The 13730-nt window shown below is 47.0% G+C and overlaps 1 protein-coding gene across 2 annotated transcripts in view; it reads left to right on the top strand.

The window, feature by feature from the left end:
* Nucleotides 1-308: 308 nt before the first annotated feature.
* ogdha (oxoglutarate dehydrogenase a) overlaps nucleotides 309-13730 on the top strand; it is a gene marked incomplete at its 3' end in the record, with an annotated part of 15478 nt that continues 2056 nt past the window's right edge. The window contains 10 exon segments of one of the 2 annotated variants that reach the window (XM_062381223.1): nucleotides 309-435; nucleotides 2081-2488; nucleotides 5271-5456; nucleotides 7109-7211; nucleotides 11791-11906; nucleotides 12370-12524; nucleotides 12994-13140; nucleotides 13231-13321; nucleotides 13422-13601; nucleotides 13691-13730. The exon segment at nucleotides 13691-13730 is cut by the window's right edge and continues 89 nt beyond it. In XM_062381223.1, the coding sequence (XP_062237207.1) occupies nucleotides 2249-2488; nucleotides 5271-5456; nucleotides 7109-7211; nucleotides 11791-11906; nucleotides 12370-12524; nucleotides 12994-13140; nucleotides 13231-13321; nucleotides 13422-13601; nucleotides 13691-13730 (1258 nt within the window). 2 annotated transcript variants of the gene reach the window in all.

Here is a 13730-nt window from a genome sequence, read left to right as displayed (position 1 = left end):
TATATCTTATTAAATAATAAAAATGTAAAAACGCTACAAAAAAGTGCTACTCTGAAAACGGTCAAACTATAATACAATATAAATAACATGTATATATATTTCCTACTCTGAAAACGGTCAAACTATAATACAATATAAATAACATGTATATATATTTCCTACTCTGAAAAATGTCAAACTATAATACAATATAAATAACATGTATATATATTTCCTACTCATACAGATTCAAGTAAATTGTTTCTTTTGTTTTTTTAATTGTCATGAGACCGCGCCCCTGTGTCTCTGTGCGGCATGACGTCATCTGTGCGCGTCACTTCCGCGCAGGCCTCGGTTCCAGGCGACGCGCCCGGAGTTGTCATCGTTCCACCGGGAGAGGCGAAGGGCATCCGGGATACCGGGCGAGGGGGCAGCTGCCGATCAGCGTTTCTCGAGGTCAGTACCCGCAGCTCGTTCCGCGGCACACGGACACACGTTGTGCTTCCGGTTTGGAGGAAATGAAAATCAAACGTTTTCATGAATCTGAGGAAGAAAGAAGCCGTTAGCATGTTAGCCGCGTGTTAGCTTCCACAGCCTGTTTAAAACACCGTGAGTCCGGAGCTCGTCGGGCCGAGGTACCGCTGACACCGTCGGTGAAACCTCGAAGGAAACGGCTAAAGTTAGCTTCTTCACTTAGCTTCTGTTAGGGAACTTAATTGACAGCCGTCTAACGGCTAGCTAGCGTGCTAATGACTGCTTCTGCTGAGCTAGCCGACTCGTCCAGCAGCAGCCTGTTAGCTCCGAGGCTAATATCATGCTAATCTCAGGCTAATCAGATGAATAAAAGTGTGTTGATGAACAATCATGTTCCTCTTGACTTGAGGACACAATGATTGACAGTTTGCGTGGCCAATGAAAACCCGCGGTGGCCAATGTCAGGGTTGAATTTGCTTCGGGCAGCCAATCGGAGCTTGGTTTCTGCAGGTGGGGGCGGGTCCAGGCCGGAGGGAGGAACAGGGAGTGGAGCGTGAACAAGGTCAAAACACAGAGACACGTGACACACTGAAAATAACCCGGGTCACAGTTCAGGTGTTTGGATTTAAGAGTCCTGAAGTTTAACTTAGCACGGGTACAGATGTGGGCGTCGCCAAGTGTCCTGAAGGAAACACAGTGACGTGACATCACCTCTACCGCATCCTGTGGAGCAGCAGCAGGTTGTCGGTCCGACTCTGTCACACCAACAGGACCATGTGGGGAACATCCAAGCGTGGGGCGGAGCCTGTAGAGCAGCAGGAGGCGGGACCTGGCGTATAAACTCTGCTGTTGAAAGATCACTGTTGTTGTTTACATCTGGAACCTCCTCATGTTTCCAAGTTGACGTCTTCGTCTTCTACGTGTCCGGCTCCTCTCTTCATCCTGAGATGTTTGTGTTCTTCAGGTTTCACGTCACGTGTTAGAAACCTCGTCCACACGTCCACTCGCTCACTGGGAAGCTTCCACACATTGTCCTGCTGGTTCCTCACATGGACTCACTCTGACATGTTACACACATGTTACCAGGAGGCTGCAGGAGAAGATCCAGAACATGTCCAGAGACACTGACTCAGACATTTGTACACATACACAGAACCTGGAGAACATGTCAGGAACAAGCTCAGGAACATGTGAGGAACATGTCAGAAGGGAGAGTGTTTTACTTCTGTTAACATGTTGGCAGCTCTTGATCCTTTTCTTCTGGTTTTTAAACCTGCCTCTGATGCTTTTATTTATTTCTCTCTTTCTGTCTCAGGCTGAACAAACTATTGTCATCTCCTCTGTATGTTCATGAAAAGATAACTTTTCTCAGTCAGGAATATGTTTCACTTTCACATCTGAGCATGTTTTAAACATGTTCTCCGGGTAGCCGCAGATCAGGAGGTTTACGTCCAGGTCAGGTTCTCCCTCATAACAGGAACCCTCAGGTTCTAACATCCTGGTCCCATCATGTTTTTGACCTGAGTCCAAGTCATTCTCTCTCCTGATGAGCATGTCCCAGTCTCCCTCTCTAACTCAGTGTCTCTCTCTCTCTCTCTCTCTCTCTCTCTCTCTCTCTCTCTCTCAGTGGACATACGGACCAGTGGACAGACGGACCAGTGGACTTGTCCTTCATTGCTCTCTGTCCTGGTTGTGACCTTGTGGAGTTTTATTTCCTTCCGTTCTGAAGTTGAGGAACTTCCGGCCCATCGGACTGACCACCACTTCTGTGTGTGTGTTGCTTTAAGGACTGCTTATGCATCGTCTAAGGACTTGTGCGGCGCGGTTGCGTCCGCTCACCGCCTCGCAGGCGGCTCAGACTGTTGGCCAACAGCGGCCAATCACAGTTGCCTTCACTGGCGGCACAAGGACGTTTCAGCCAATCAGGTGCTACTCAGCACCTGTGGCCTCTGAGCCGTTCCTGAACGGGACGAGCTCCAACTACGTGGAGGAGATGTACTACGCCTGGTTGGAGAACCCAAAGAGTGTTCACAAGGTAAGGACCGCTGAGCCCCCTGCTGGTGCGGAGGAGGTACAGCAGAAACATTACAAGGTGTTTCAGACAATCTCTGGGAATTATTTAGAAAATTCAGGTTCATACATTAACATATGAATTTCCAGAAAATATCTGAACCAAGTGAATCAGACATTCATTTTCTTACACACAGAAGCTCCAGAACTTTTCAGGAACACGTGGGGACGACAGTGCAGGTCTGTCCTCAGCTGTGCTGATGGTTCTGTTAAACATATTTCAAAAACCTTCGGTTACACATTTTTCTGGATCATCAAATTGAACCAATTATTTTTAAGTCAGGACCCCATGACTTAATCATTGGGTTATATCAAACTATATTAGGAATGTCAGCTGCTTAAAGGTTCAATGTGTAGAACGTAGTGACATCTAGTAACTCACCCCCCCTTCCAGACAGGAAAGATACTCACAACAGGACATGTACTACTGTGTGTGTACAAATACACTTCATTTGACCTCAGGTTAGAGGCAGCGCCCCCTAAAGGTGTTTTCAGTGATATTTCTTCAGGGTCACATGTGAACTAAAGCCTGAAACATGCTTCTGCGACTGCGTCTGCGTCTTTTCACGCCGCTGTGGCGCAAGACTCGTTTTCATTCATGCTTCCCCAACCGTTGCGCGTCTTACAAAGCAATTCCGCGCCAGAACACTAGGCGGAGTAATGCTTTTTGTCGAAGACGACCTTAGAGACGCCTTCTTTCTTCTTTGTCGATTGTTTATTTACATAGCCACTGCGGCTCCTCGTAGCCTTTTTCTGGTGGACAGATCGTCCAGTCAGTGACAGGTTATACAAGTGATCATACTATCGGATATCTTCTGCCAAGTGCTCTTCTATTTGGTCCATATTCGTTCTTCTAAATCTTCCGTGATTTCTGCCGGTATTATGGGGCATGAAACCGGAAATGCAGCTCCAGAAGGGATGTAGAGCAGACCAATCACAGCCTTGCGGGCTGAGTGAGCTTGCGGAGCTTTGCCGTAAATTTTAGAAAAGGGGGTCGACACCCGTCAGCACGTAAGGAGGGATACAGAAGCACGTAAGGGACCCGGAAGGGCTCTTGCGCTTACGGGCCCGTGAAAACGCAGAAGCATGTTTCAGGCTTGAGGGATGAAGGACAGATGAGCTAATTATACCTCTGTCGTGTGTGTGTGTGTGTGTGTGTGTGTGTGTGTGTGTGTGTGTGTGTGTGTGTGTGTGTGTGTGTGTGTGTGTGTGTGTGTGTGTGTGTGTGTGTGTGTGTGTGTGTGTGTGTGTGTGTGTGTGTGTGTGTGTGTGTGTGTGTGTGTGTGTGTGTGTGTGTGTGTGTGTGTGTGGTCACACTTGTTATGTAACGTTCACACGCTGTGACCTTGCTGTTAGCAGCTTAGCAAACTAGCTGAGAGCTGCAGGACTGGACGCACACACACTGCACATCACAGTAGTGATATTGATGAAGATCCACATGAAGCAGCTATGATCCTTTATCGAGCTGAAAACCAACAAACATCACTGAGCAGGATTAACTCATTAAATACAGTCGCACCGATCAGATCATTAGGACGAGGTGGAAGTGTTACTGACAGGAAGTGTTACTGACAGGAAGTGTTACTGACAGGAAGTGTTAGCAACGCTTTGTGTACTGCTTGAAGTCGAGTCATGTGACGGATGAGAACCAATCAGGAAGAGAATGTCTGTGTCATTGTTTACTAAAGTCTCCGTTTCTGTTCAGACTGAAACGAGACCAGTTTACACAAGTCTCTGATTCAGAGGCTGAACCGCAGCAAGTGGTCGACAGGCAACGTTACAAAAGAAGCCACACACAACTCCTCTCAGAATAAATGTCTTTAACTGTGTAAATTTGCAGAAACTGAGAGAAGCCATGTTGAAAATGCAGTTGTTTAAATTAACCAAACACATGGTTGTATTTGTGGATAATTAGTAGTAGAAACTGTTTCAGTTTTCGCTTTATCTAATGTTAAATCAATAATTCTCAACTGTAAGATGTGTGCTGAAGAATAATCTGGTATATTCTTTAACAACGCAGTGGAACTCAGGAGCAGTTGAGGTTTGTGGAGGATGACGTTTGGAGCTGCTTGCTGTACGTCTTCTTTATAGGAAGCCTACAAGTCAGTGTGTTTGTCACCGAGCCTCAGTTCCCAACCCGGCTGTCAGGAACAGCTCCACCTCGTCGCCCCCCCGAGGAAACAAAGCCCTGCTCCGACTCTCACCCTCACTGCTCCTGTTTTCTTTAGCTAAGCAACCAATTGCGAGACTTTGTAGTTGTGTAGTCCTGGAGTTGTGTAGTCATGTGGTGTTGGCATGTGTTTTGCCTTCCACCAGTCTGAGTCATCCTGCAGCTCTCACTGTTCCCAGAACAAAGTGGAGACAGTTTCCTGCAAACTGAGCCTCAGCGTTTGTTAAGAGACAGAAAGTCTCAGTGAACGTCTCATTTCATATCTTTATCTTTTATATCTCTGTCAGAACAAACTCTGTGAGGTGGTGAAGCAAAACCTGTTTTAGAGAAGAGAGCTGGAGGAGAAGAGCTGATCCCTTTTAGAAAGATAGAATAAGTAAGATCCAGAAAATGTCCAGAGACACTGACTCAGACATTGGTTGTCACATAGAAAACCTGAAGAACATGTGAGGAACACGTGAAGAACACGTGTGTGGTTCATGTCTGAAACAGCTGTGATACTGTCACATGTTCTGCTCCTTCTCTGATTTATGTGTGGTTGTTAACATGAGCCTTTTCTCATTCCTCCTCCTCTCAGTCGTGGGATGTGTTTTTCCGCAACGCCAACGCCGGCGCCCCCCCCGGCGCCGCCTACCAGTCTCCTCTGGGTCTGGCCTCCAGCCTCGTGGCTCCTCAGCTCTCGTCTCTGGTCGGAGCTCAGCCCAACGTGGAGAAGCTGGTGGAGGACCACCTCGCCGTCCAGTCGCTCATCAGGGCCTACCAGGTAGCCGCTGATTTGGTGAAATGTTGTCAGCAATATTCCTGGATCCCTGATAGATAATCAATGATTGATATTGTGACAATTAACTTGTTCTTTCCTACAGTAAGTCCCGGTACGTGGAGCTCATTAGCGCCACCGTCTGGTCACTGAAAACACTGTTTCAAATGTTGTTTTATGGCATTTCACAGTTTCCCATTGTTTAATCTCATCTGTTTTAACTCTTCTCATAATAACATCAACCTGAATTTATTAATAACAAGTTGTGACCCGTGTTGAGAAACGTTGATTCCAGGTGTCGTTACTGGAGGTCGTCACAGGTCACATGTCACCTGTGACGCTCACACGACAAAGACACAAGTGAGTATCGAACAACAGAAGATAAGAGAGAGGAGACTTCACTTCAACTTCTTAACAAGTTAACATTTCAATCAAGAGGTGTCATGTGATCCAGGTTTACGTCGGACTCTTTATAAAGTTTGTAAATAATTTAAAATAAAATCAAGCATTAAACTGAAACAAAGGATTAAAATACAAAACCAACACTTCCTTCTTCACTCAGACACAGATTTAACTTACAAACAGTAACAGCTGAACTTCAGAAAATATATTTAAACTCAATGTGAAGGGTTTGAATTCAATGTGTGTTGAAAGAGGAAGTGACCTCACCTTATACTAATATTTATATTAAGAAGAGGAATTCCATCATTGGCTTATTAATGGTCACGTGAAGGATAAACATTAACATCTGACCTCTGAAGCTGTTTTGTGATTATTGACTAGGTTAGTCAATAATCACAAAACATTATGATCCATAACATGTGTAAATATGAACTAAATAGTAATTTGAAATATGAACATTTAAAATACTTGAGATATGAAAATCTTTCTCTGCTCCTCTCCGACTCTGGAGCCGCCACACGTCATGACTGTTATGACATCATAACGACTTGATGAGGTCGTTATGATGTCATGACCAGGATGTAACAATCTCTCATATTCAGCCTCGACAGTGGTGAACATCAGGGGCAGCATTACCATAGCAACAGATAAACGATTATTATTAAAAGACAAATTTGCATCAAACCTCATGTGACCTGTGAGGACCCCCAGGCCGTCTGTGTGTGGGATAACCAGGTGTGTGTTGGTCTGTCTGTGTGTGTTTGTGTGTTGGTCTGTGTGTGTGTCTAGGTGATGGGGCATCATAATGCTCAGTGGGAATCAGCTGTGTGAATTGTGATGATGCTCCGGTGAACGCGGTGAGAACGACAAAACAAACAAACAAACGAAACCTGTGTGTTAACGATGCTCTTCCCTCCTCCCCCCGCCACCCCCCTCTCCTCCTCTTTATGTTGAACCTCTCACTTCTCTTCCTCGCTCTCGTCAACACTCCTTTCCTTTCTTCAAACCTCCTCCTCCACTCATCCCTCTCTTTCCCTTCTGTCGTTGCATCGTGCTTCCTCCTCCTCACCCTCTCCTTCATTTCATTCAATCCTCCTCCTCCTCACCCTCTCCTTCATTTCATTCAATCCTCCTCCTCCTCACCCTCTCCTTCATTTCATTCAATCTTCCTCCTCCTCACCCTCTCCTTCATTTCATTCAATCCTCCTCCTCCTCTTCCCGGCTGGGATCTCTGCTGTTGCCCCCCCCCCCTGTAGATCCGAGGGCACCATGTGGCCCAGTTGGACCCTCTCGGGATCATGGACGCCGATCTGGACTCGTATGTCCCGACTGATATTATCACCTCCTCCGACAAACTGGGTGAGGAGCTTCCCCTGAGATAACACTCGTCTTTTCCTTCCCCTCGTTCCCCTGGTGTCTCTCTCTCTGTCTCGCAGGCCGTCTCTTTGTAGAACTCAGATCATCAGAGGAATGTTCGGTCAAGTTTCCTGAGTTGGGAGTTTTTCTGAAACTTGGTCTTGGAGCTGAAACCTGCTACATTGAGAGATAGAATGTTCATAAAACTCAAGCTGGAGTTTAGGGCTGCATGATATATCGAAAATGTATCATCATTGAGATATACGTATCACAAAAGACGGCTTGAACCGAAGTAAAAAATATTTAAATCTGTCCCTAAGAGGCCTGTGGGATGAGGGACAAACAAGTGACCAGCAGGAGGCGCTCAAGGAAAATCAAGTATTTTACTGACGAGTGAATCAATCAACTGAAAACAATCTGCAACAAACTGAAGATGAGCCAGGACAGCAAAAGAGTTCAACAATACACAGAGACACAAACTAGACACAATACTGCTCTGATCACTCGCAGCTGGTTTGAGCAACACACACGTTCCACCCTGCCGCTTGGCCACCGGCCTCGTCTGAGCTCAGGGTGTCCTGCCCCCCCCTCGTTCCTGAGAGGCTTCAGCTGAATGGAGGTGCTGGCAGGAGCCTGGAGGAGCTGAGAGAGAAACCACAGATCCTTGACTCGACGTGAATGATAGAGAAACAGGGAGGAGCATTAAAGACAGAGACGCTAGAAGATGTAAACATCACTTTACACATTTATTATTATTTTTGTCTTTGAGCTGACACTTTTATCCAAACTGACTCACAAAAAGTGGATTTAACCATGAGGGAACAAACCAGAGCAGCAACTCTCCAGTCAGTACATCCTCATGATCCCAGTCAGTGGACTGGGAGGAGCGGCTCCCTGCTGTGCGCCCTCTCCCTCGGGCTGTGGACCTGGAATGTTTCAATAAAACCATTCTTTATGAATCGCATGTTTTCCTTTTATCGTGCAGCCCTACCGGAGCTTTGTCCAAAGCGTGAACTTTATCTGAAACTTAAGTTTCTGGATTGTTCTCGTATAAGATGATGATGCATCTGAAACTTCAAGAGAAGGAAACCTGACAAAGTGCTGAGTGAAGGGAATAATTAGAGAAACTTAAATCCTGAATCTGTGTTTAACACATTTCTGTGAAATCTCTTCAAATCAAATCTCTGAAACTTTGAGAAACTGCAAAGTGGAACTTTTCTCTGTTGTGAGCATGAAATGATTTCCAGACGGAGGAGAAAAGAGATCCAACACAATGAATGTTAGTGTGTGAGCAGCTAACCTGGTGTGTGAGCCGTTAGCTTTGTGCTAAGGAGCTGTTAGCCTCGTGCTAACCCTGTGGTTGAAGCTGCTCTTCTGTGTGCAGCGTCTGATCATCACACGTGTGTCTGAGGTTCTGGTCGGTTTGTCGTCTGACGCTGGAGAGGAACTCACTGTGTCCCTGCTGTTCTCTAACGAGTCCTGTTCCTTATGTTAGCTATAAGAGGAGAATGTGAAACCAGATCCAAAGTACGTTATTGAAGTTCCGAGAAAGTAAATAATAGAATAAAGAATAAATATAATAAAAAGTAAATGTGTGTAACACAGTCTGAGACGTGCACCAGACAAACTGAAACTCTTCTGATTCAGTTTTATGAATAAATCTATAGAATTAAATCAGCTGTTTTTCAGTTAGGTGAGAAACAGCTGTTAGGTGACCTGCTCTCCAGCCACTAACCAGAACTAACTACCCATCAGCAGCTTCGACTCACTGTCCCTGACAGAAGAGAAAAGAATCTGACATCACTCACCGTGCAACCACAGCTTCCAGTTCTCTACGTGAACACCAGGGGGAGCCGCAGCCGCACACTGTGAAACATGGCATGTGTAGTTTCTCCGGTTATAGTACAAACAGGGCCGTCTGTGTTGTGTCCCTGGAGCTCAGGAGTGAGTCTGGTCCCTGTGAGGACAGCTTCCTGACTGGCTGGTTGTTGCTTCTCTTTATCCTCGGCGTCCGTCTCCATCACTCGCTCCTGATTCAAAACAAACTGTTTCTGTGAAGGAACAGATGAAACGATGGTGGAGACGTGGAGGTGCCAGCGCTGCTGTGTGGCTCTGATTGATCCGCGGGGCTCGTGCTGATGTGAATTGTGGGGGCCGGGGTCGTAGGTCACTAACCGTGTCCGGGTATCTCTCCCCTTTGCTGCCCCCTAATGGCCGCCCTTCCAGACTTGGCGGTTTTCAAGGAGAGGCTGAGAGTCCTGACGGTAGGAGGTAGGAGAACCAGGAGGATGCTGCTGTGAAGCCAGCTGTGGACCTGTAGTCGTGTTGTCTGTGCGCTAGTGAGCAGCTCACGTGTGCAGGAGTGTCAGGACCGAGGAGCAGATGCTGCTGCAGCGGTGAAGGTCGCCGGCGCCATCGACCTCTGACCCCTGCGCTCACGCACACGTCTCTGCCCCTGAGGGACGGGGGACAAAGAGACGTTTCGTGTGGTTCAGTGTCTTCACTCTTATTTAAACAACGTAACATCTAATGTTCCTCTGACATTTTGTAGGAATATTTTCTAGATCTTTATTTCTGCATGGTTTATTTGGAGCTTCCTGTCACATCAGGTCTTTCTCGTCTCAGACATTGAACCACGGTGAAATATCCCTTTAAGGTCACAGGAGGCATCAGAGGAGAATCAGAATCACTTGATCAAATGTCCAGTTCCCTGTGTTTAATACAGAGGACCAGGTTCTGTCTCCGTCCCTCGGACGACCTCGGACGACCTCTGATTGTCTCCTGGTGTTCTGGTCCGTGTAGTCAGCTCTTCTTGCTCCCAGCTGCTGATAGCGCCCCCTCTGCCCAGTAGACAGTAGGACAGGTAGCGTGGTTCTCTGATGAATGAGTCTGTGTCACTTTCTTCACCTTCACTTTCTTTCTCTTTCTCTCCGCTGGTTTGAATCTGTCAGTTCGTTCAGTTTGTTGCTTCTGGTGTTGTTTCATTAGTGTGAGGATGTAGGTCAGCCGCACTAACAGCTCTGTAGCTCTCACCTGTTCACTGTTGAATATATTACAAATGTTATTGATCATTCATTATCTGCAGTCATTTATATTTATATCATATATAAAACCTAACAATGCTCTCACATCTGTTTACAGTGAGTTATAAACCAGAGTTTAATGTTTATAGAAGTGAGGTTGTGTGGCAGCTGTGTGTGTGTGTGTGTGTCTTTCTTGTAGTTGTGCGTTAACTGACTTGTTCTGGTTGCTGTGTGTCAAAGTCTGAGTGCGACTCACAGTTTAGTGTCGCCTGCAGACGAAGTAGCGCCTGATTGTGTCTCCGTTTGTCTCAGTTGCGATTTGTGTGAGTGTGTGGGGGGGGGAGTCAGTGTTGAGCAGCGTTTTCCTGCCTGTTGAATTTAGAGAGACTTAATTTTGATTGGCCAGCTTCTGTCAGTGGTTTGGTTGGTGTGAAGAGGAGCTTTGTGATTGGCTGAACCAGTGCGTCCTTTCTCTGGGTTTGTGTTGTGTTGTTGATTTGAAGGACACATCACATCTGACACATATCACACAACATCCTCCTGGTCCGACGGCCTCCAGGTGTTCCTGAGTCCACAGGACTCTTCTTCTGCTGGTCCCCACCTCGTCCCTCAGAACCTTCTGAAAGCTCCGTGTTCACTGGTTCTCTTGATATTTAAGAAATAGAAAAGTAAATGTTATTTTCACACCGAGTTCTCTTCCGAACTTTAAAACACTTCTGAGCAAAATGTTGACGTTCACCGTCTTAACCACTTTTACACCGATCACCGATTTCCTAAGTGGTAACCGTGAGCCTCGGTCTCTGGATCTTTCTCTTTCATAACGTCTGTCTCATATCCTGTTTGGTTTATAAAGAACAGATGGAATGTCCATAACCCTCCATCACCATGTGACCCGCTGCTGTCGTGACCCATCGCTGCTCCCCGTGGTCCGGTCTTTCATTGGTTTGAGGGACACTAAGGACAAGCAGCAGGATCATGTCCTCTCAGCTCGCTGTCCAGGAGACCAGCTGATTGACAGGAGCTTGTAAATGTTGAGGATGTTGATGTCAGAATCCTTCTAGATGTTTTCAGACCTGAACTGAAGTCCTCACGTGTTCCTCACATGTTCCTCACATGTTGTGGAGGCTGTGCTGCTTCTTCACAAGAGAAACTCCAGAAAATGTCCAGTCACTGTTTTACAGAGTCCATGTGTGAAGACTGAATTTTGATCCGGTATTGAGATCAGCCCCTGATCATCTTGAACCACCTCAGGGACCGTCTTAGTCCATCATAGTGTCCCCTAGTGCTGTCCTCAGTCCTGCTGCCGTCCACTCTCTCCTCAACATCAACCAGACCAGATCAGTCGAGCCTCGAGAACCCTGTGACCTCAGCTCTGGTCTCCTCCTCTTTACAACTCTTCAGATATTAGAGAAGTTTCTGTCCCAGTTTGTAGTTATTGATCGTGTGTGAGTGTGTGTGTGTGTGTGTGAGTGTGTGTGTCCCACTGCCTTCAACCTGTCCTCACCTCTGTTTGTCCCTCCCTTGTCCTCCTGTCCTGTGGTGCATCATGGGACATGTAGGTTTCTACGGCCTGGATGAGTCCGACCTGGACAAAGTGTTTCGTCTTCCCACCACCACCTTCATCGGAGCCTCGGAGAGCGCCCTCCCCCTGAAGGAGATCATCAGCCGCCTGGAGGTGAATTCCATTTAAATTGGATCATTTCTCAGAATGTCTCACCACCAGAGTTTATGACATAATGTTCAGCGACTCCCAATATTAGTTTTACAAAGATCAATATACGATCTGATGGATTTAATAATAAGGAAATACAGTCAAGAAAACTCCTCTGGGAGGCTTTTAAATTGAAATGGAAGTGTTCTATTCATGTTCGGTTGAGCCTTAAACAATAATCAACTTTATTTATCTTATTCAGTCAGTGTTCATGTTTGAAACATGATAAAATCTGATCATATAGATCATAATCTACGGTGCTGACGAGGGGCTGCCCTCGTTAGGAAGGCTGCTGCACACAGACTCACCTGAAGAGACCATGTGACCGTGGACCTCCAATAGGTGGACCCGGAATGAACCCAGCAGCCGCTCTATACGCACTGCCTCCGTGCTGACGCTGTGTTGTGTGTGTGTGTTGTGCATCCAGATGTCGTACTGTCAGCACATCGGAGTGGAGTTCATGTTCATCAACGACCTGGACCAGTGTCAGTGGATCAGACAGAAGTTTGAGACTCCAGGAGTGATGCAGTTCACTTTGGAGGAGAAGAGGACGCTGCTCGCCCGCATGATCCGCTCCACCAGGTAAACAACACAACACTAGATAACACAACATGACAGGACACACTCAGTGAAGCCAACGCAGAAGTTCCCGAAACCTGTCTTCTGTGTAGTGACCACCAGGGGGCGACTCCTCTGGTAGTCTCTGTAGGAAGTGACTTCTCTCTTTATAACGTCAGTAAACTGTTTCTGTCTCAGTCTCTAGTTTCAAGTCTTCTTCAAACAGCTGATGTTCATTTAGTGAATTATGATCATTTAGAGTCAAACAGACCATAAAGCACCGGGGGGAGGGATACCACAGTGTGATTGACAGCTGGTATTGTGCAATGGGTGTCAGTTAGGCTCCACGCCCTGGTGATTACTTCTGGTTTCAAATAACCAAGATGGTGGACCAAACGGTAGCTCATCCAAGAATGGGTGATGTTACAGGGCCCTGTGAGACAAGGCCATCTGACGTGTGTGTGTGTCTGTGTGTGTGTGTGTGTGTGTTCAGGTTCGAGGAGTTCCTGCAGAAGAAGTGGTCTGCAGAGAAGCGTTTTGGTCTGGAAGGATGTGAGTCTCTGATCCCTGCTCTGAAAACCATCATCGATAAATCGTCTGAAAACGGAGTGGAGAACATCATCATGGGAATGCCTCACAGGTAACACACACCAGACACACACAACAGACACACACACACACTCTCTCAGGCTTCCTCATTGTCGGTTGACACCACGTCTCTTTGTCTCAGGGGTCGTCTGAATGTTTTGGCCAACGTGATCCGTAAAGAGCTGGAACAGATCTTCTGTCAGTTTGACTCTAAACTGGAAGCAGCTGATGAGGTAAATCTCCACCGTTGTTGTTGTTGTTGTTGTTGTTGTTGTCGTGCTCCTGGTCGTCATCACTCGGGTTGAACCGTGTCCACTTTCCTTGTCCCCGCAGGGCTCTGGAGACGTGAAGTACCACTTGGGCATGTACCACCGGCGCATCAACCGCGTGACCGACAGGAACATCACGTTGTCCCTGATGGCCAACCCGTCCCACCTGGAGGCCGTGGACCCGGTCGTCCAGGGAAAGACCAAGGCCGAGCAGTTCTACTGTGGGGACACCGACGGGAACCGGGTGAGACGCCGCGAGGCAGCCTCCTGGGGCTAGGGTGTCCACTGAGGGACCAATAGGAGCAGATCTCACTTCCCGGTGTGTGTGTTCAGGTGATGTCCATCCTGATCCACGGAGACGCGGCGTTCGCGG

The sequence above is a fragment of the Platichthys flesus genome, chromosome 3 (assembly GCF_949316205.1).
Source record: "Platichthys flesus chromosome 3, fPlaFle2.1, whole genome shotgun sequence".
Lineage (NCBI taxonomy): Eukaryota > Metazoa > Chordata > Actinopteri > Pleuronectiformes > Pleuronectidae > Platichthys > Platichthys flesus.
The sequence above is the reverse complement of the archived record's forward strand: the minus strand, read 5'-3'. Positions and strand labels throughout refer to the sequence as shown.